At 36.5% G+C, this 22,852-nt stretch overlaps 2 protein-coding genes across 2 annotated transcripts in view; one reads left to right on the top strand and one right to left on the bottom strand.

Annotated features, from left to right (window-relative positions):
- The window catches only part of mlt (tubulin folding cofactor E like protein mlt), a 121,267-nt gene that overhangs the window by 86,562 nt on the left and 11,853 nt on the right, over window positions 1-22,852 (bottom strand). The gene's annotated exons all lie outside the window — the stretch shown is intronic.
- LOC147070791 (uncharacterized) lies at window positions 14,845-20,995 on the top strand. Its single transcript, XM_085949251.1, has 3 exons — window positions 14,845-14,956; window positions 15,230-16,290; window positions 20,978-20,995. The coding sequence occupies exons 1-3, from the start codon at window positions 14,845-14,847 to the stop codon at window positions 20,993-20,995; spliced, it is 1,191 nt and encodes a 396-aa protein (XP_085805377.1).

Below are 22,852 nucleotides of genomic sequence, written 5' to 3'. Positions count from 1 at the left end.
AACAAAGTTTAATGTGCACTATTTATGGCGGATCTTAACAGCCAACCTCCACCCTTCGCTACTGCTACCTACATAACAAGTCAACAGAAACGGTAAGTCTAATAATGTTTGCTTCGTAATCGGAAAATATTCAAATGGCAGTTAGTAGTTACTTATAGCTGTTACTATATAGTATTTAGAAAAGAATATCCGTTATTAAATTCATCAAGGTTTTCCAACATGCAGGTGAGCGGCAATGAATTGGGTGCATGCTTACTCCACGAGTCAAGGTGGAAAATGAAAAGCGGATTAATTTATTCATCGAGTGGCGAGGAAACAGACGTTGCAATAATTTGAAATACTTTTTTTAATCCACGGCCTTACCGGATTGTGCAAAAAATACGAAAAAAATATTATGTACCTACGTAGGTACCTAATTGTAATAATAATTCCAAATACCAATACGAGCCGCGGGACAATAATTTCATCCTAACACGATTGAGGGATCAAGGAATTTAGGAAGCTTGAAGAAATATAATTAGTACACCGTTGATCAAGTTGAGTGAATCGACGTTAAATATGCGATTGTAAATTCTTCTTAGGGGGGGGCGTCTTCAAGTAAGTCTAAAAGAGCGCGGCACGGATGAAACAAACGGACACAACTGTTTCCAACATTCTTTCTGTAAATGAAGCAGTTTTCACAAATGATTACTATTCCGGAAATATTGATATTTATTTACGTTTTTCAAGGTTTGAAGGAAGACAACTCAGGACAAACATTCAAATTAGATAGATACTGTTAAATTCCCAAATGGCTCCCATTTGGGGATGTCTCTGTGAATCTGGAGAGGCCCACATCGATATCAAATCAACAAATAGTAAGGGTTGATTGCGAAAATAATTAAATAATGTTAAATATCTGACCGGCAACATTGTCTGAATGCCGTTAAAAAAATACGAACGGCAACGCCGCATTTGTACCGCTCGTAAGCGACGGTTTGTTTTAGCGGGAGAAGCATTTTTGACAGCAACGCAGTAAGCAGTGTTAGCCTCGCTATCCGCCAAAATTAAATTGAAAAGAATTTGTATAACCATTTAGAATATATTAACGAAAATATACCTTGCCGTTTCCACCACAATTCCGGTGTGTTATTTGTCCACCTCCAAGTCCTGAATCCAGACGAAAATCCATACAAAGAATAAAAGTGACAGCGTGCCTTTCACTTTCGAAAATGGAGGGAAATGACAGTACCTACGTAGTTGTAAAATAAAATAACAACACTTTTTGAAATAACAACAACAACAAGTGTTTTCCAATGTTAGGAATAAAACGCTTATAACTTTTCATACAAAATAATTACATATTTGAGTAACTTTTCTTAGTAAGTCTCATTTTTAATCCTCAGCACCTCAATTAGAAAGTAAAGAGGTTTATATTTAGTAAGTTTCTAAACTAAAAACACGGTTACTGATAGGTACCTACGTTGATTGAGTATTTTCTGACTAAATTTCTTCAAGGTATGCTCGCCTTTCATTCTCTTGAAGCTCGTAGGTAAAGCATTTTTCCCTGATCTCGCGTGGTATAGGTTCCAATCCCGATATTCTAGAAAATTTGAATTTTTATGCACCCGTCAATTACATGCGTGGTCGCAGCCATGACCTATTTTGGATGAAAGTTGTTTCCTCATGTCAGACACACCAGGCACCAATAGCGAGGGTTGTGCGGTTGGTCAATGCACTCCCTAGAGATGTAGACATTTTTAGCGATGCATTATAGATTCTGTTTTTAAATTCAATTTTATCGTTTAATTTGTATTTTTTGCTTTGTTTTTTTTTCTCTAGTTGATTTACTTGTACTTTTTTATTCAAAATGTCATGTTGAGAACGTCTTGAATTAATAATATGTTATGTGCTCAACGTGTCTTATTTAAAATAAATACATAAATAGATCCAACAAAGTAAATAAGAATTTGGCATAAACAAAAACCAGTCTTATTAACAAAAAAGTACCTAGGAAGACCTTTTATTGTTTTATTTTGATAAACACTATGAATAAAAAATGTTCACTACATACTAAAAAATGAATAAAATAAAACTGTTAAAATTTTTAGCATGGCGTTGTTGTTTACCGAAATGTCAAAAATAATAAAGACGCAAATAAAAAAGTATTGCGAAATATTTTTATTAAACGTTAATGTCAAATATGTCACGTTAGTGTCAGTGAACGAAGAATAAATATTTTCCTTTGCCACAAAGAGCTTACGTATGAGGTAAAATTCGTATAAAATACGTAAAGCAAATTGATTCAGGGGAAACTTTATTAATGAATGCATATAATGAGAAAATTAACATGCAAAATTTCGCGTCGGAGAATTGCAGGATCGTCGATGTCCGATGAAGAGATTAGTAGACAATAATTAGTATTTTGTTATATTATATTCATTGTGAAATAAACTAGGTATCTACTTTTATGACAGTTGATAATCACTGAATAAATACTAGACAGCTGTCACTCAGTGGTTGTAAGCCGTATAAGGAGAAAAACATGGCGCAAAAGATGGCACTTCTTCACGCAGGAAACCTTTCATTGCCTACGGTACCAGAGGAACAGATTTAACCAGGGTATTTGCAAGTCTAGTAGTTTGGATGACGATAAATCGCATTTGGATGATCCCTCAAACTGCAAGGATGCAAACCGATGACGGAGCCATACTGTACGAGACAGTGGCGAAGACTCCATACTAGGCGATTATTTAAAGCCTACCTTCTAAAGAAAAATATTTTTAATTGCATATGACGTATTTATATAATCACTTGATTATTTTATATTATATAAAATAATCTAATTATTGAACGACACCAGTAGGAATATACATATTATACATATATACAGATTACAGAAAAATCTATCAAAGGTGTAAAAAAATATGCCACAGCGCGCCATCTGTCTTTAACGTATTTATCGGATTATTCGTCGAGGAATGCCGATGTTTTTTGTATGAACTTTACGTCACGTAACCTCAGTCTGTGTACCTCATTGTATGTAATATGGTAGGCTCCAATTGCCAAGCCATAAACCTTTGCGCACATTATTGTTTATGACTGCAGCTTTGTTTAAAATCATTAATAATTAGATAATTTCAAAAAAAATAATTTCTAAGGCATTTAATCACATGGATAAACAATATATAAGATAATAATACAAGGTACCTACATAGATTGTTTTTAAAAATAAAAAATAATTTTATCTAATGATTTTTGATGTGTAGGAAAATACGTAATTTAAACTCATCGCTAAATTTTATGTCGTCAGTGAGCTGCTGAAATTTCATCAAGTTAGTGTGTAATTTTCATGATTAGTAAGTACTTAATATCGTATTATCTTCTTATTTCCCGTAAGTGTGCTCTTTTTCTCAGATATCTACAGCTTACCTCTTTCCAACAGTCACCCTTTTCCACTGGTACGACCGAGGCAAAGACCTGAAAAGCAGTGGAACCGAGGATCCGGAGGAACCGAATCTGGAGATTGCTTTCACATAGAGGTCGATCAATCGCGGGTAATGATTATTGTAATTGTCAGTTGGAAGTTGTACCTACTCATCAATATGGATAGATGTAACCCGCCTTTAGAATACCGTGACACATTAGTGACATTACACACATCAAGAATGACCGTATTGGGTTAATTGCTATTTCAACATGAAAAGTATGCAAATGAATTATTATCCAAAACGATTCTGCACCTAAATAATAATATATATTATATTATTATCTACCTTGACTGCAGTATCGATGGCGGTTCACATTCGGATGGAAAAACAGCGATACTTTTTCCGTTATCCTATATCAGGGATGCCGAACCTTTTTACGTACGCGTGCCAAAATTTCCCAAATAATATTTTTCAATTGTCCGACGTGCCAAGCAGTTTTTTTATGGCGATTTTTTTTTAAGTTTTCTAAAAAAATAGTTAGGAATTCTATAAAAAGCTTTAAAAATTACAATTGAGTTATTAATATTCTATTTTTAACCGTTTTTCTAGCCGAAGGCATATCTTTTATTCGTTGAATATTTTTTTCCTTGTTTTTAAATTACTCAAAGAGATCGTGGAAGCATTTGAACGACTCTTCTTTCATATTATATTCTCCATCACTGAGCAGTTTCCCATTTTTAGAGATTATGTTTGAGGTAAATTAACAAACAGTTATTATATTTGAATGACTGCCGATAATTAATTTCATAAGGTTTGTTGATTGTATATTTTTATTTTTAATCCCCGATAGTAAGGACCGACCTATGCAATCGTATATTTACATTAAACGTAATGATTATTCTTTAAAATGATCTGCCTGCATTTTTTTATACAATGCGATTTGTCATTATTTATGCATGAATTTCGTCGTTTCCGTTCGCACATCGATTGGTAACCTAAACATAATATGAAAAACCGAAGGAAATACGCATAGCTATGTCGTCATTGATTTTTAATACTATAATACAAGTAAGTACCTTTAGAAGTACTTATATATTTATTTGTAAAACATTTTTTAAACATATAAAATAGTAATATTTCTTTTCTCTTCAAAATGAAATATTCGCGTGCTATGTAAAATCATCTCGCATGCCACTGGTGGCACGCGTGCCATAGGTTCGCCATCCCTGTCCTATATGCATGAAATCGCATGCCGAGTGAATAAATTTCATTATCGTTTTGTGTCAATGGGTACAATCGATGAACGCGACAATAAACTGACATATTGAATGTAAATATACCGTAATCAAAATCATGGTCACCAGCCAGGGACCTAGGAGGGTCTAGCAAAAACAGCAACTCTTGAGAGGAGATACCATATACAAACTTTTTTGAAAAATTCAAGTGAATAGCTAAAAAACAGATAATAGGTATATTAAAAAAACAAGGACTAACAAAAGGAAAAAAGTGCTTTCAAAAATATTACAGTTCTGAAACCAAAACATGGTACCTATACCAATAAAATGCGAAATAGGGAAACAATTGTCACAATTAATCGCTGTAGAGCGGATCATTATATACTCTTTCCGCATCCGAAATATTACGTCAAGAATGAGTTTTAAACATATTCTCTAGAATAATTTCTAAATTCCTTTCAACCATTCATGTACTTCTTAATTAGAAGGTACATATTGTTCACATGCAAGCTTTCATTTCTATAATGGATTCGCCGAGCAGCCTTTAAGGAAATCGAATTACAATATTGCAATATATCTCAGAGAACGGACACTTTCAAATAATTCAAATACGGGAGGTCAAACTATCACGACATTACATGCCTTATCAGACTATGTCGGACCATACAAAATACAGCTGCAGTACTTTGCTGATCGCTCCTAAGGCTTTGAACTTCTCATTGGTTTCCTTAAAAGGTAAATGCTAGCTAGCAGAAGCTTCCGGAATACTAAACGTGAAACTTCATCGTGAGACCAGTGTACTACCTACTGGAAAACTATGGAGTGAGATTCTTGGATAAACCTTTTACGAGAAAGTCTTCTATGAAATTCTGTTAGCGTTTCAGGTGAAAAAAGAAGAATTCTTACCTAAAAATACTGGCATCATTACATTAATTTTGCATACATATTTTAGGGGACTTCAGTCGTCAGACATTACATTTTGTTATTTAATTTGAATATTTTGACCCACGCTATCTCTATTGTACTGTGGGCATGGCCCCCAAAAGAGGGGGTCTGGCAGGGCTCTAGCCTGGAGCCCGGGCTTAAGGAGGACCCGGCGTGGTGGATCGACCAGCCAAGTGAGATAAACACACATCACAAAATTGCACTAGTGTGATGCAATTTTTGATTGTTTGTCGATATTCGACAGCTTCACAATTCAAGTGGGTGTATTAAAAATACAAAAAATCGCAACCTTAGCGATAGGTAGGGGGCCCGCCGAAGATTCTACCCTGGGGGCACGTTTCAAGATGTGGGGCCATGACTGTAGGTATATAGGCGGTTTTGGGCAGCCTTCAGGGAAAGAAAAACCGAGGAAGAGCGTCAGCTCGCTGGAGCGACCAAGTGAATGAGGTGACTGGTGGCATCTTTCGCTATACCCTGAGAGACGCAGAGGGGTGGAAAGTGGTGGTCGTTCAAAACATGAAAAAAATCCAAGGTGGTCACGATCTTCAGCCATGAGGGAACGACCGAGAAGAAGTAGGTAAATACTAACATCTCATAATAGGATCGGTATTCAATCTCTATTAACTAAAAACTATTAAATCCCATTTACATACGTCAATTTAGATCTGGGAATTCGTAGCTCGCCCTTAAACGTATGTTCCATTAATTTAATTCATTACAATTTATAATTTTGTATGACTAACATATGAATTTTATAAAATCACCTCCGAGCAAAGTGACGTACACGTCACGTATTTTGTTTTTAGACGTCACGTGTATCACGTATTTAATTTTAGACTTTATGGAGTCTCACCTACGTTCATAAGAGCACAAAGTAAATATTATGTTTATAGTATTATTATATAATGTTGATTAAAAGTAATGTTCACAAAGAAGGGGAGAGAAAATGTGAAAAAGAGACGAATGGGAATTACTTGATACCATTAATATATTGATACAGTACATAATGTCGACGAAATCAAGAGGGATTCGTGTGATAGTTTTTGTGTTACAAATTTACAACCTGAGTACGTAACATTGCATAGTATATATAATAAAAATGTTATTCTTGTTACAACTGAATACGCAATTGCGAAATATTTAATTTATCAGTACGCCTCATACCGCGTTTTTGTTGCTTAACTGTCTGTTGAATGTTGACGATGAAATTGAAAGCAATCTTTGCACGTATCGATTTCAGTTGAAGCGATAGTCGCAATCAAGTTGGTTTCAAGCAAAACAAACCAATTTGCCACGCCGATGTGAGTTGTTAATACCTTGGTTACTATATTTAGTACATCTATGTTGGTTACTTTGGCTCTAGGCAATTTTCTAGGGAACCGGTCGATTCGATTGATGATTCACTCTTGAATCGGAAAAAGTAGAGAGGATATTATCAACTTTGTTTAAATCAACTGACAAGTTATATTAATATAAGTTAGATTATATTTGTTGAATAAGAATATGGTTCTTATCAATTGACTTTCAACTGTCATTCAACATACAGTTGAACGACAAAACTCGCCACGTGAGAAAGCGGCGTTAGTAACCTCTTTTTCTTCTAAATTTTCATATATCCATAAGAAGGTTGTGACCTATTTAAGGAAAATTAAAATTAATTTACCAATTGAAATCCGGCAAAACACACCATTTTTTAAAAAGAACGTAGGTGTGGTACAAACTTATTATTATAGAGTAATTTTATTATTGTACATTGTGGTTATATCTAAATAACAGTAGCGAAGGGTGGAGGTAGGCTGTTAAGATCCGCCATAAATAATGAACATTAAACTTTGTTAGTTATACGTATTTGTTTTTATTGAACTAAGAATACAATTTACAGATGGTGTTGGTTAGTTTTTAAAAAATCAATTAAACCCTGCCTACCCAAACCATAATAGTTTATGTATGCTATGGTGGGCGATCCGACAAAAGTAGTGCACACTTTTTCAGTCGTTCTTATTTGTTTTCGTGGGATTAAGAATACATATTTTACATATTGTTGGTTTATTTTGCCTAAACCAAACTATAATAGATTAATAATATTATTCTATCTATAAAATATCCAAAGTTATGTATGATTTATTTGTATAATCTTAGATATTTTCTAGTAGTAGAGTATTTTTTGACTATTATCTATTATGGCTTGGTTTCGTAGGGTTTAATTGAACTAACCATCATTATCTGTAAATATAGCCTTAGTTGAATGAAAACAAATACATATGGCTGGAAAAGTTTAGTGTGCACTATTTATGTCGGATATTAACAGCCTACCTCCACCCTTCGCCACCGGTACGTAGTAAACAGCTGGTAAACAGCTCCGCTCGGTCGGATCCCGTCAGCGGGCAGTTCCAGATGATGGATCATGTGACCAATTAGAAGAAGACTAACCAGTAAATCAAGAGAACTTATAGCTAGGGAAACCAGATGCAGAAAAAATAATAACATTGAAGTGGTCGCCATTATTTAGGAAGTCACCCATTCGCGATTTCAGAATTCGTCGATTTGCACACTACGGAAAGTTCGATAGATTAAGAAGAAATAATGACGAACTTCAGAACATATCATTGGTCTGATATTTTGTTAATTCTTGGGATAGCTAAAGATTGCTTTTTACTATAAGTGCCACTAACTACCAGCGGCGAAGGGTGAGGTAGGCTATTAGTACCCAACATAAATTTACTACAACTAAAACTTTGTTAGTCAAACGCATTTGTTTTTATTGATCTAAGACTACAATTTACAAGTGGTGTTAGGCAGGGTTTAGTTAAAAAATCAATTAAACCCTGCCTATACCAAACCATAATAGTTTTGGTATATTTTGTGCAAACCGACAAAATTTTTCACATATTTTCATTCATACTATTATGTTTTCGTTGAATCAGAAATACATTTTACACATGTTGTTGAACATTTTTTCAAATTCATTAAAACCTGCCTAAACCAAACTATAATATATAAAAAATATTATCATATCTATGAAATATTCAAACTTATATATGATTTAAAGACATAATTTTAGATATTTTATACTGATAGACGAGTATTTTTTGACTATTATGTATTATGGTTTGGAATTCGCAGGGTTTAATGGAATTTACTAACCAACACCATCTGTAAATTGTGGGTTAGGTCAATGAAAACAAATACGTATGACTGACTAATTGTAGTGTGCATTATTTATGGCGGATCTTAACAGCCTACCTCCACCGTTAGCCACTCTTAACTACCCTAACCATTTTCACCAATAAAATGATAGAATATTGTGCCGTCGCATAATGTAGGTACCTACAAGGTGAGATTATGAGATACAACTCATGTGAAATGGATGCCCTTGGAGCTAGTTGGGATGTACAACATAACTTATTACCAGCTGTTATTAGCTACGGTACCATATGTGTTAAATAAGTTTAACTTAAAGCTTAACAGCTTTGAGAGGAAGAAGAATGCCTACAATAATTCGCACGTAATATTTGAGAGAATGGCGCATAAAATAAATTCCACGGTCACGTACGATTGCTAAATAAGATATGATTACGAAACGATAGCTAAGCTGGTAACCTGCGATCGGGTTCTAAGACAGTGAGTGCAGCCATATTTCGTAGTGGTTGCCAACTCATTACAATTCTATAATTTTTCAAGAAAATGTATATTTTTCACAATAATTGATAAATACAAGAATAAGACATAAAGTAACACAAAAAAGGATATAAAAATGTATGTAGTAGTAACAGTGATGCTATCGCAGTAACCCCAGGCTTGCGAAAATCACATGGACGTATTGAAATCTCGTCGGGAATCAAACCTGGGGCCCCGGTACGAGTGTCCACTAGAGGTGTGTATGATACCCAGAGACAGCGGCTTCTTAAAGATGTAAGTAAACAAAAGTACCAATTGCCACTGGATCTTGCGATATTTTTGGCTCGGCCGAATATCAAGGCGTTCCAGTGTTTCCAAATGTTTCTGAGTGAGTGTGGCCTACAAGTTTAAACTGTTTTTGTTCTTTTTCTTTTTTTTCTTCCTCTCCTGTAAATTCGTATTGTAATAACCGTATGAGTAATTATTGTAATAATATGTATTAATAGTGTATGTTAAAAAGTAAAGCTAAATAAGACTCAATTGAGACTTCGAAGCTTAATAAAATATATATATATATATATACTTACTAGTACCAGTATAAAAAAATACTTAGTATCGAAACTTGTTCCAAAATACTTACTAGTATTTGGGATATTATATAGAGCGTTTGGCGTGCAAAGCTGTGTCAGTGCTTTTTAGAAGCCATTTTTACACAAATTATTATCCATTTACACAACCACGCAAAAAATTTGAATTCAGTTTACAAGTTCCAATTATACAACTAAAAAATCGAGAAACTCGATGTGACGAAACCAGATAGACGCGTAAATACTTATCAGTCTCTTACCCAACTGGAACTAAAACTAACTCCATATTATTACTATAAAACGAACTTGTCACCATTTCTGTCCTTCGCTATACCAACTTTACAATTGGGGAGAAAGAGAGAGCAATGACGCCAATGACAGTTGAGTGTATCACGGCTCGACATACGTGTATTATGCTATCTCACTCGCGCGCATTCAATGGCAATAGTATTGAAAGGCGAGTCGCGATGATCACATCGCATGCTTCGAACAAGTTTATTGGGCCACACGTACTGAGTATGGGTAGTTGCATGCCTAGACTTGAGTACACAAACTGGTGACAGTATTTTCAACTCACGTCTAATTTACATGCTCCGTAGTTCATGTTTCGCCCAGAAAGCTTCGAATGGTTATTGGTTTTGGGCAGTGTGCCTGGTAAAAGCGAACACCGATGAAGTCGAATGACCAAGTGAATTAATTGATTTGTATACTACTTACTATTTACACAATTTTCGTATATCAGACATTATTTTCAATGTAAAACTTCACGTAAGTACAGCTGCCAAAAATGTTTATGTTCACTTTAATAACTATTTTAGCAGAAAAGAGTACCTAACAGAGGCAGTTGTAAAACAGTATCCATGTCTATCAGTTGAACGCTCTCCCAAGCGTGAAATAGATTCTAGAGGGGACCTACTATTAGCTGTTAATGCGTGCAACACAATGCAACGAAAAGCAAGGTGTATCATTTCAATGCACACCTGACGGCATAACAAAATTTTGGTAATATAATTGTTAAAATAAAGCTGACCCTTGATGATTTTAAATTAAATAATAAAAGTAAAAATTACACCTACAATAAATCAATACACATTGAAAGTTTTTTAATCGGATTTGATCTGTTCATTAATTATATTAATATGTCTACTAGAAGTGTCTTTAAATCGGAGTGCCGAGCCTATAAAGATTGAGGAACCACTTTGTGGAGGCCCATAATATGCTCCGTTAAGTGAGATCAATTCGATTACATTTAAACTCTAATGTATTTAAGTTTTGTACTATTCCATTTGAGTCGTTTTTCGCGACCCGGGTTTCACCTTTCGGCATCTTCAGGTACTATGTAAACTCACCAAAAGTCAAATACACACTGACAACGAATACAATTAACTCTAACTTATATAACAAATCAATACAATAAAGTAGGTAAAAACTTTATCACCCACCTATTAAGTCAAGGATCACAATAAAAAAATATATAACACGCGTTTATCAATAATAATACACTCGTTATGTGTATATAAATCGCCAACATCGAAGAATAGATCATTCGTAATTATAAACAATAAAAATACTACACTCAAGAGGTGTAAAATCGTCCATTCTGGGAACAATGGTAACGTATTGGGAATTAATGGAGTTAACTAATGAGATGGGTATATCTGTGATATTAGTTAAACAATTAATATTCAATAATATTCTTACGTGATACCTACTTTTTTATAATATTATTTTTTAAATTTATTTCAACACATTATGGAGATTACAAATTAATGGTCCAAAACGTCAAAAACTTGACATTTAAAATGAAGTGAATAATATAAAAATAGTTTGGGGAGGGGTCCATTTTGAAAAAAATTTATAATCCGTGATTGATTTTACCGCGGCAGGAGTCGGGGTTAATAAAATCTAAGAGGTGACATTGATTTCCACATTTACCCCGCCTACTAGTTATAGCTTTACGTCGCTAAAACCTCGGACCCCCACATTTTCCCGGATACATTATCCATACTTAGATACTTCGCACTTTGAGTCTAACGATAAACACCTGGACTGCAACTACAACTAACAGTGCTCACCAACAAGTTCGAGCTGTCGCATGCACAAGTAGTTATGTGCATGGCCTAACCGTTTATGTCGTCAGCGCTGTTTTGTGTTTTAGACCTCATGGTGCATCAGAATATTCAAGCAAACATTAGAAATTAGAAACCCCACATGGTTGCACCAATTCATGAGTGAATCACGCAGGTCATGATCCACAGTCATGAGGTCCTGACGAAGAATTAGTATTCCATTTACCTTAATAATTTGTAATTTTCGTTCACATGCTTCGGATCTGAACTTTCGAAATTTTGAAGTTTGGTAAGATCAGTGAAAAAATCTTGAAAAGTTCATGGACCGAGTGGGAGTCGAACTCACATCTATCGCATGTTGGGCGAGTGCTTTACCAATTAAATCCAATTTATGTATTTTACAATCATATAATATGTTTTGGGCAATAGCGTCGTGGGACCTATCCTAGGTTTGAATCCTGGGTCTGGCAAGTTCACATATTGTTTTTCAATTTGTGTATGAGTCAGAGTATGGACCTAATAGGTTGAGCAAGAGGCTGATATCCATTTCTCGTAAAAACTAAATCTGTTAGTACAAACCTCCACTCTGTGGAGGCCCATATGATCTTATTAGATCGGACATGGTCAAAGATGAAGAATTTATGTTGTGTTAATAATTTATTTACAATTAAGTAATTCAATTGCCGTATATGTAGTTAACTGGATTACAATGGGTTAGAAAAGTTTTAAAACATTGTTTTATTATATTTATTATATCGCTGTCTATATAATAATAATGGCGTGTAGCAAATGGGGGGCAGCTGCCCATCTAAATGGTAATGTGATGTACCCATTGGTACCATGGAATGAAAAATACGCTATGGACGGTGAGAATAAATTTAATTCAATATTTTCGGTAAACAATAATAAATGCAATAGGTAGCTATTCCGGTCGACTGATCATTCAAAATGTAGATAGCTTTATTTATTCAGAATACATAATGCGGTAGGCGGTACCACTTATATTAGTTACCTACTATTAATTACAAACAAGGGTAGGTACAAATTGATTGTCAGTTGTAAGTTGTAAGTATAACTCGCACTCTCGATAGACGAGTGGTAACGTGTCCGCTTATCAAGTCGTGGATCTCGGGTCCGTAACCAGAAATCGCATGTTGTTTTGCATACGTCTCAAGGTGTGTTTGGACCCAGAACATGTACCTTACCGTGTATTCTAATAGGTTGAGTAAGTGGTTAACATTCATTTCTCGTAAAAAGCCCTGTTAAGAAACCGCATCGAGAGGCGGTCAAGACGTCGACGTCATAGGGATACATGGGCCTAGAGTCGGGTTTCGGGAAAATTCCGACGGGAATTCTCGAGAAATTTTCGAGATTTTCCATCCCGAATCTCGAGAATCGTTTCTCGGGATTCGGGATTTCTTTATTCTCAAATATTATTTGAAAAAACGATTTTCTATATGAAAAAAGTGAACAGAAAACATAAAACGTTCAAAGACTGATCGGGGCATTTAACACATTTAAGCCAACGTCGACTCACAATGAGCGCAATTTTTGCAACATCAGGGAATTTTGAATTTTTTTTAACAGCGTACGCGATTGTCATACGCAGCGATTGACGGAAGTAAGGTTTTGAATTATTTTTGTTTTCCTACTTCTGTTTTGTTTGTCTTCTTACATAAATAAAATAAATCATAGTTTTTTGGAATTTGTCTGTTTTAACAGTGATTTCAGCATATTTACAGGTTTTTTTTTAATCTCCGATATCTCGAGAATTCTCGAGAACTCTTTTCTGGAAATCCCGAATCTCGATAATTCATAATTTCATCATTTCGGGAATTCCCGAATCTCGAGATTGAGATTTTCTCGGGAAATACCCAACTCTAGACATGGCTATAGTCGGTTATATTCTTGGCGGTATTATCTCGCGTGTCCGGAAACATGTACGTATGCAGTTCGCCGTATCACGCTTCAACAGTGAAATGTTGTTTCGGAAATATAGCGGTATATTAAAGACCGTCCAACCTCTTTGGGTCTTATAGTAGGTACTGACATAAAATTCATGTCTAAATAAAACACGGTTCTTGATTTTTTACACTTTACAGGAAGCCAGCAGTAATTTTTTTTTGAAAATAGCCGATATACTGGATTATTTGTTAGGTTAGGTTATGTTATTCTTGTATTCATGAGTTTTGCCAAAACCAGCTATGAAAATTGAATAATTGATGTACATATTGAATCTAATAAAATTGGAGATAATATCGATGGAGTATAGTATGCGATCATCTCTTACCGAGAAGAAAGCTCACGGCGAACTGTGCCACGGCAAAATGTTTTACGTACAACATGTAACCATTATCTCGATGATTCGGGTGAGTATGGAGAAATTCAACCCACGTTGGGACCTGTACTGCGTCACATAGGAGTCTCCTGGGGGACTATCTGCCAACCCAACCAAGATGAAAACACACTGGCATAAGAATATCGAGGTTCATCTGTTGCCTCTCAAATGAAAACTATTTCAACGGATATGCCCTAGCGCAATACGAGTAAATATGTAATCATGTTTCAACACTTGCAGACAATTCTTCGTCTGACAGTTTATATACTTTAAATTGTAGGTGTTTTAAAGCATGTACATATTTCATTACTTTATAAAGAAATAATTAGGGGGCAAATGGTTGGCTAGGGCCTCAATGAAATGCACTAATGCCAATAGGTGCATTTCTATAAAGTGTTGAGACACTACTCTACAGATGGCCAACAAATCCTATCTCTAGCCTCCACGCGGCGTCCCCTGGGCAATGCAGATGTGGTGTGTCTTGTGACAGTATAACTCATCTGTAGCTAATAGAGAAGGGTGAAAGGCGAAACTCTGGCGCCTTAAAACGAGAGACCCTTCGGCTACGGGAAGGTAAACCCAGATAGAAAACCACACACCAACCCGTTTGGACAGCGTGGTGTGTTATGTCCAAATACCCCCATGGAACAAGAACAAAAATCTCGGCCCTTATTCTCCGGAGGCCAACCTAACACTGATCACGGCAGCAATCAGCAAGGGAAGGCAGAGGGTGCTAAGAATCCCCGGAAAGACGGTAACGGCTGCCTACCGATGACCATTGCCACCTATAACGCGAGAACATAATCCAGCAACGCCAAACTTCTAGAGCTCGAAGAAGAACTCGAAAAAATCCATCGGGATGTTGTCGGGCTCAGCGAGGTAAGACGACAAGGAGACGATATCGTCAATCTCCACAGCGGACATGTACTCTGTTATAATGGGACTAAGACCGGACGCACGAGCGGTGTCGGATTTTTAATCCACAGACTCTGGAAAGATCGCATAGTTGAATTTGATTTCTCCTCAGATAGAGTAGCAAGTTTAACACTTCAGCTCAGCAAAAGATACCAGATTCTGCTTTTGCAAGTTTATGCGCCCACTCAAAACTCACCTGATGAAGAAGTGGAGGAGGTATATGAAGAAATCAGTACGTTGAAAAATAAACGGAAATGTCATTTCACTATCATCATGGGGGACTTTAATGCACGAATCGGATCTCAACACCAGGATGATGAAGCGGTCGGGCACTTCGGACATGGCAGCAGGGATGGCCGAGACATGTTAGTGGAGTTTGCGGAAAACCACAATCTCTACATCATGAACTCATTCTTCAAAAAGAAGCCGTCCCGAAAATGGACATGGCGAAGCCCAGCAAAACGAGCCAGCGAAATCGACTACATCCTCACCGACAAGAAGGATATTTTTCTAGACTGCACAGTCATTAACAGATTTAATACTGGCAGCGACCACCGAATGGTAAGGTGTAAAGTACGATTTAACATCAAACGTGAGAGATCCAAACTGATGCAGAAGCCCAGAGTCCGCAGAGGTTTGAGAAGCAGAGTCGAATTCCAACAAGAGCTGGAGAACAGGCTAGCGGCTTTCCAGGCTGAAAATGACCCCATCTCCCTACAAAACACCGAAGCAATAACAAAAATCATTATAGAATCTTCGGAAGAGACAGTTGCTGCTGTGGTTGAACGAGTAAGCAAACTTTCAAAGGAAACGTTGGATCTTATGAAGCTGCGTAGGAGTACGAAAAGCGAGCAACAAGTTGCAAATGATCTCGAGTACTCCACGCTGTACAAAACTCTACGTAAAAACGTACGAGAAGATCTTCGTAAGTTCACTATGAAACTTGTAGAATCAATTGTTGCGTCAGGAAGGAGCTTACATAAGAACAAGCAGCATCTGTCAATAGGGAGACGGCAGATCACGACACTAAAAGCGCAAGATGGAAGTATCGTGCGTAACTGGGATCATCTACTGGACACTGTTGTAGAGTTTTACAGCGCTCTATACAAAGATGACACTGACATCAATTCAGATCTTCCGGTGAACGGAGAATATGGAGATCCTCTTCCCGAGGTTACTACCACAGAGGTAGAATATGCTATAATGTGCATGAAGAGTGGGAAAGCCCCGGGAGAAGATGGGCTGACTATCGATGTTCTCAAACGGGCCGGGAGGACGGTGAGCGAAGTGCTCGCACGTCTGTTCACGTCTTGTCTGCACGAAGAGAATATCCCAGAGTCATGGAAAAATGCCTCCATTATTATTCTCCATAAGAAAGGAGACACTGAAGATCTGAAAAACTATCGACATATTAGTCTACTGCCAATTCTGTATAAGGTTTTCACGAAAATACTCTCAAACCGTCTCGAAACAATTCTAGACGAGAACCAACCAAGAGAGCAAGCCGGATTCAGAAGAGGCTACAGTACTATGGATCATATACAGGTCGTCAGGGAAATCATAGAGCGCTACCAGGAATACAAACTGCCATTATATCTTGGTTTTATAGACTATGAAAAGGCGTTTGATTCCATCAAAAAATTCTCAATTATAGACGCCCTTAGCAACCAAGGAATTTCCAGACGCTACATAAACATATTGAACAGTATATACAGTGATGCCACAGCATGCGTGAAACTTCCCCATTAACAAAGGTGTCCGGCAAGGTGATACCATTTCACCTAAACTATTCACCGCTACTCTTGAGGACTTATTTAGGAAACTTGATTGGGAGGAAAAAGGTGTTCCAATTAACGGAGAGCACCTCAGTCACCTGCGCTTTGCAGATGATATTGTTATACTCTCACAAGACCCGAAAGACCTCCAAGGTAGAATGCAAGAACTCGCGGATGTCAGTCAAACGGTCGGTCTAAAGATAAATGTCTCAAAGACAAAAGTGATGAGGAACTGTTTTTCGAACCCTGCGATTATCTGTATTTCTGGCACCCAACTCGAGCAAGTCAGCAGCTACATCTATCTCGGACAGCAGGTGTCCATAGGCGGAAGCATGCACGATGAAATTGCTCGAAGAACAAAGCTGGGATGGAGTGCTTTCGGACGTCTGAATAGTATCTTCAAGAGTGACCTACCATTATGTCTTAAGCGTAGGGTGTTCAACCAATGTGTGCTACCCGTGCTCACGTATGGCTGCGAGACGTGGACCCTCAACACGAGAGATGTCCAAAAGTTAAGAGTCACACAGCGAGGCATGGAGAGGTGCATGTTGGGCATCACGCGAAAGGACCGTAAGAGAAACGAATGGGTTAGGAAGCAGACAAGAGTACGCGATGTAATAGACGTTGCCAAACAGCTGAAATGGAGATGGGCGGGGCACATTGCTCGCCGAAAGGCCGCTGGACAAATGCCGTCATCCAATGGTACCCAAGGGGTACGAAACGGCCACAGGGTCGCCCTAAAAGCCGCTGGATTGACGAACTGGTAAAGTTCGGCGGAAATACGTGGCAGCGAACGACACAGGACCGAGAGAGTTGGAGAAAGCTTGGGGAGGCCTTCATCCAGCAGTGGATTGACCCCGGCTGATGACGATAAAGAAATAATTACAAGATAAAAATAACTTTTTATATACAACGTTTTTAAATTTTCTGTTGAATCATATAAACTTGACTTGACTAGCTTAAACGATCAAAAAAATTTGTACTTGATAAAAATAATACTGAAATGTCATTTTATTTCATATTGATTTCCATAGTAACGCACGTATATATTATTTAATAATTTAGTTGCTAGGACCCTAGCAACCAATAATGGTATCGAAATAACTTTTCATACAATACAGAATTAACTAAAAATGAATTCAATTCTACTTAAAGATAGCTAAAAGTATTAAAAAATGCATTGGCATCGTGTTTTGATAGTACATTCTAAAAGTTTCAAATGTCTAGCTAGTCGGGAAGTTAGTTAAGAATCGATTGCAAGATTTGTACCGGACAAACAACCACCGGACAAATAAGAAAAACGTTGTAATAAAATACACCGGTCCTATGCTATCGAATTATTAACGAATACACCAACCCGCATTACCTGTTAAAATTAATTTAATGCCTTTGTCTGTTGTTTTACAATTTACATGAATCTGGTCATATGGTTACAAATGCTAATGATAAAATTAGCAGCAATTCATTTCCCATTGCCGGTTTAGTTGTGGCAAAATTTACACGTCATGAGCACTATGATTCATTTGTCAAGGCTGCAGCGAAATAAAAACGAATTGTATAGGTTTTAACAAAACAGAAAGACGTTTTTTTATACACTGAGACGTCATTATGTAGCATGTACAATCGCTTAAAATCGAAAATTAGCAAATATATGGGCATAACTACAACTTGGCGTCTTCCTTATATAAGTGCATTATAATATTAGGGCTTTACGTTATGCGGACAACTGCATTAAAATGCAGTCGAGAATTAAATTTTACAAAGATGGTTAACCGCGTAGCTACGTGGAGTAATTAAAATTTATCAGTTTATAAAATACAACGCTTAAATTCTTGAAAAGATAATTGATCTGTTTTCAATAAAAATAATTAATGTTGGCAATAGCCGGTCTTGATGAATTCATTAAAACATCCTTTGTTTCCATCGAGATATTATGTAAATAAATAATTTTAATAATGAGTAAAAAATATTTACTGAAGGTTACTTGAGAAAAATATTGTAAGAAATATAATGGGATTAAGTTATTGAAAAGTCGGTAGACACGTACCGACAAACATCGTATTTCATGCACAGAGGATGTATAATAATTATGATTCTCGATTTCAAAATGCTTTGATTAAAACTTATGATAATAACAATAATACGCTGATAATATGATATAAAATGTTACTAGTAGGATTTTATTTTTAAAAGTACTTTTAAGTAAATGCAAATTAAGCAGTTGAAGCGTGTTGAAACACGAAGAGAATTACTACCCACAAACCCCGATTGTTATTATTTATTATATTTCGTGACGAATTGTCTTAGTTCCGTTTCTTTAGGGCCTTATGCCTGGTCCACACCGAAAACAAGTCGCGCGACAATTCGTTAAATTTTACGATAATTATCATAATTGCTTAAGAAATTTTATGATAATTATCATGCTTATCGTAAAATTTAACGAGTTGTCGCGCGACTTGTTTTCGGTGTGGACCAGGCATTAGGCGTAAAACTCACTTAACGCAGCGAGTGGGGCGCTCGCGCAAAATTTCACAAGTGGCGCGTAAATCATCGAAAATACAACGTAATCATTTGATTACGTATTTACGCCAGCGCACACTGGATTTGACGACGCATTGTGCCCGCCTTCCCCATGAGTCACCGTCGTGTGGCTTCTCAGCGACACGAATTAACGAAAATACAACGTAGTCCATTCATTGAACACGGCAAGCAAAATCACGCTCCTGGAAGCGTCGTCGATAGACGGGCGAGAAGCCATTATTTAATAACAGTGAACTTATTGTTTAGTTATTGCGTGTCCGATATTTCGCTGGTAGAATGATGTCATCGTGAATATTAATTACAAGCCCCGAGAAATAATATAATATTTTTATTGCTTTGTTATGAGAGACGCTGATAATAATAATTATTTTGTGCTTCTTGGGCCCCTTATTACATAGGTGAAGGGTAATGCGCGGGTGGGAGGGGGCCTACTCAGTAGTGAGCGCACCGAGCGCTTTTTTGGTGGGCTTTATGCATTAGGCTTAGGCAATTTTGGCTGAAGATACTTCGCTTCAACAAATTTATTAGAATAACTTGTAGATGTCTAATAGAAACACAGACAGTGTCTGTTGATAACGAGTTTGTAGGAAGATTGTTTATAGAAAACGCATCTCTCAATTAAAATATAGTGTAGGTAATGGTGAAGTTTATACCCCCCCCCCCCCGCAAGCCGCTAAGTGCACTAATGCAATGTGTTCCAACATCTCGAAAATTGGATTGACGACATCTAAGTTTTTTTTACAACATCTGATCGGATTTTTGATCGAATAGAAAAAAAAATATCTGAAACCCGTCCACGAGTAACTTACTAATGTAAAGGCTTTACTTTTTAATTGTAAAGATTGATAGCGTCATTAACAATAGTTTTTGATGAACTTAGATTGTGTACAGGTACTGTGTAGAGACTCCATGTTTGGAGTACTAGATCGCCCCCAAATGTTTTATCATCGCTATATCAACTGTGTACCGAATTTCAAGTACAGCAAGACAGAAAAACACTGCACATTTTAGCAAATAAGCATAATTTTATTTATATTATAGAGAAGAATGAATAGATAATAAAATAAAATGTTGAGATCAATGCACCGTAATGATCTCATCGCATTAGTGCAAAGGTAAGTAATTAAGTCGAAAAACTGGGATGGTATTTTAATGATGCTATTAAACCATACAGAAAATTTCCCAGAACAGAAGACAGAAGTCCCCAACATGTTATTAAAAACAAAATCACAAAGCATGATTCAGATGAATTTCATTTTGCCATATCACAAAAATGAGACAACATAAAACGGACTCACGCTATAAGTGAAAAGTGCATTAACGCGATCAGATACAATGAAATTCATCCACATATCTACTGGTTATACCTTTTGTAGCCGACGATATAAAAAGGCAGCGTCTGGTTTTTGGGGTCGTCGAGCTCGATGAGTGTACCCGGGAGGGCGCGAATGTGTGGTCACAGCATGCGATGTGGAACGGTGCAAGGTCGTTGTCGCTTTCCAATACAAGCGCAGTAGGGTGACCGAACTGTTTTGCATTTTTAGCGGCACAAAGCCGGCTGACAATAAAATTACTACGTCATGTGAAAATAATTATAGTGTCCATAATATTTAACATCACCAAATAATATAACCGGAAAAGACAGAGATAAATAAGACTTGAGCAAAAATAAAAACAAGCTTTCAATCATAAAGGATACCTACTACAATTATACTACATGATAGAAAAAATGAGTATGTTGAACCATTGAAAATTTAATTAACAAATACCATTTTCGATAGAAAAGAATGTTAAACATAGATTAAAACACATTTTAAATGTAAACCAAAGTAAGTGGGTACATCATCGTCATAGATGAAGGGTTTTCTATCAGCATTGCATCATTATCGACTTAACATTATAACATGAGGATCTAGCATTTTTATTACTGAATTTAAAGAATTAAATCAAATAATCAAACTTATAGTAATTCGTACTTATCTATCTTTTTTTTTCTTCTTTCGACCATGTCCGATCCTAATAGGATTATATGGGCCTCCACAGAGTAGAGTTTTGTATTAACATATTTTGTTTTTTTACGAGAAATGGATGTCAGCCACTTGCTCAACCTATTAGGTCCATACCCTGACAGACACAAATTGAAAAACAATATGTGTACTTGCCAGACCCAGGATTCGAACCTGAGACCCACGGCGTGATAGTCCAACGCTTAAGCCTCGCGGCCACCGTGGGTGTGCACGTATCAGTTAAGTAATATTTTGAACTAAAAATATACAATACGCTGTTTAGAGAGCTGATTACATGACTTGATTGCAGCTACATATAGGATGAGTATTCTTGGTACGATAATGTTATTCTTCAGTATAATCGATGCTAATGTATCATTTATTTTACATCGACTACGCGTTATTAGTTGGTTATGCATAACATTATTCAAGACGAAATAGTTTTTATAATACCCCGTTTATATGTGAATGGATTTACTCGACTACGCGTTATTAGTTGGTTATGCATAACATTATTCAAGACGAAATAGTTTTCTGACGGTGCTGTTTTATTAATGCAAGTAATACCCCGTTTATATGTGAATGGATTTACTGTTGACAGTACGAAAATGTATGGGTTAACATGTATTATCCTGCAGTTGGCAAGATTGCATGCATTAATCAAACAAGTTTGGAATCTTCTGAATTTTCATGTGACAGTAAGATTTTTTCGATTTGCGCCTGCGCAGTAGAACGATAGTGGCGAACATACCGGCAAAAAACAAATTTTCAGGTTGACCGATTTTCACTAGCTGTCAAATAGTACGAAATAGTACCATAAAATGACAACATCGCGTCTCGCTCACTCTTAAAGAATGAATAATTGGAGAGACAGTCAGCACTTTTACGTGTAAACAGTTATTGTCATAATAGTTTAAAATAAGCACTATTGCCGCCAGTAAATCCATGCACGTGTACAGGCGCTATTATGGTTAGTTAAGAAGACTCAAGACGAGGAGATAGGTATAAAATAGCGGATCACGTAACTTCTAGTCACATACTAGGGAAAATGCGACGTTGGAACTGACTTTTCTTCAAGCCAACCGTCACTGCCAAGGTCTGTGAACACGCATGAAGATTGGACACATATCTGAATACAAATATTATTGTATTATACTCCACCCAAGATAACATGAGCAAAGAAGAAAAGACGTAGGTATTAGTTTTAAGTTGAAAACAGTTTAATTTGAACTCAAAAACTCTCTGTTGCCAAAATATCTGCAAAAAGCAAACTTCAAAGAAGATTTCAATGGCATTGCTATTTGATTTTCATTTAGATAATGGCATAGGAGAATAAATCAAACAACCGACTTCAGACAGGCATCGTTGAACTTTGATAAAAATAAAATGCGACTTTTTCTAGATGCATATTGA

Source organism: Rhyacophila brunnea, unplaced genomic scaffold (genome assembly GCF_057557595.1).
Source record: "Rhyacophila brunnea isolate RB1 unplaced genomic scaffold, BYU_Rbru_1.0 scaffold_21, whole genome shotgun sequence".
Lineage (NCBI taxonomy): Eukaryota > Metazoa > Arthropoda > Insecta > Trichoptera > Rhyacophilidae > Rhyacophila > Rhyacophila brunnea.
This window is presented reverse-complemented; position numbering and strand designations above follow the sequence as displayed.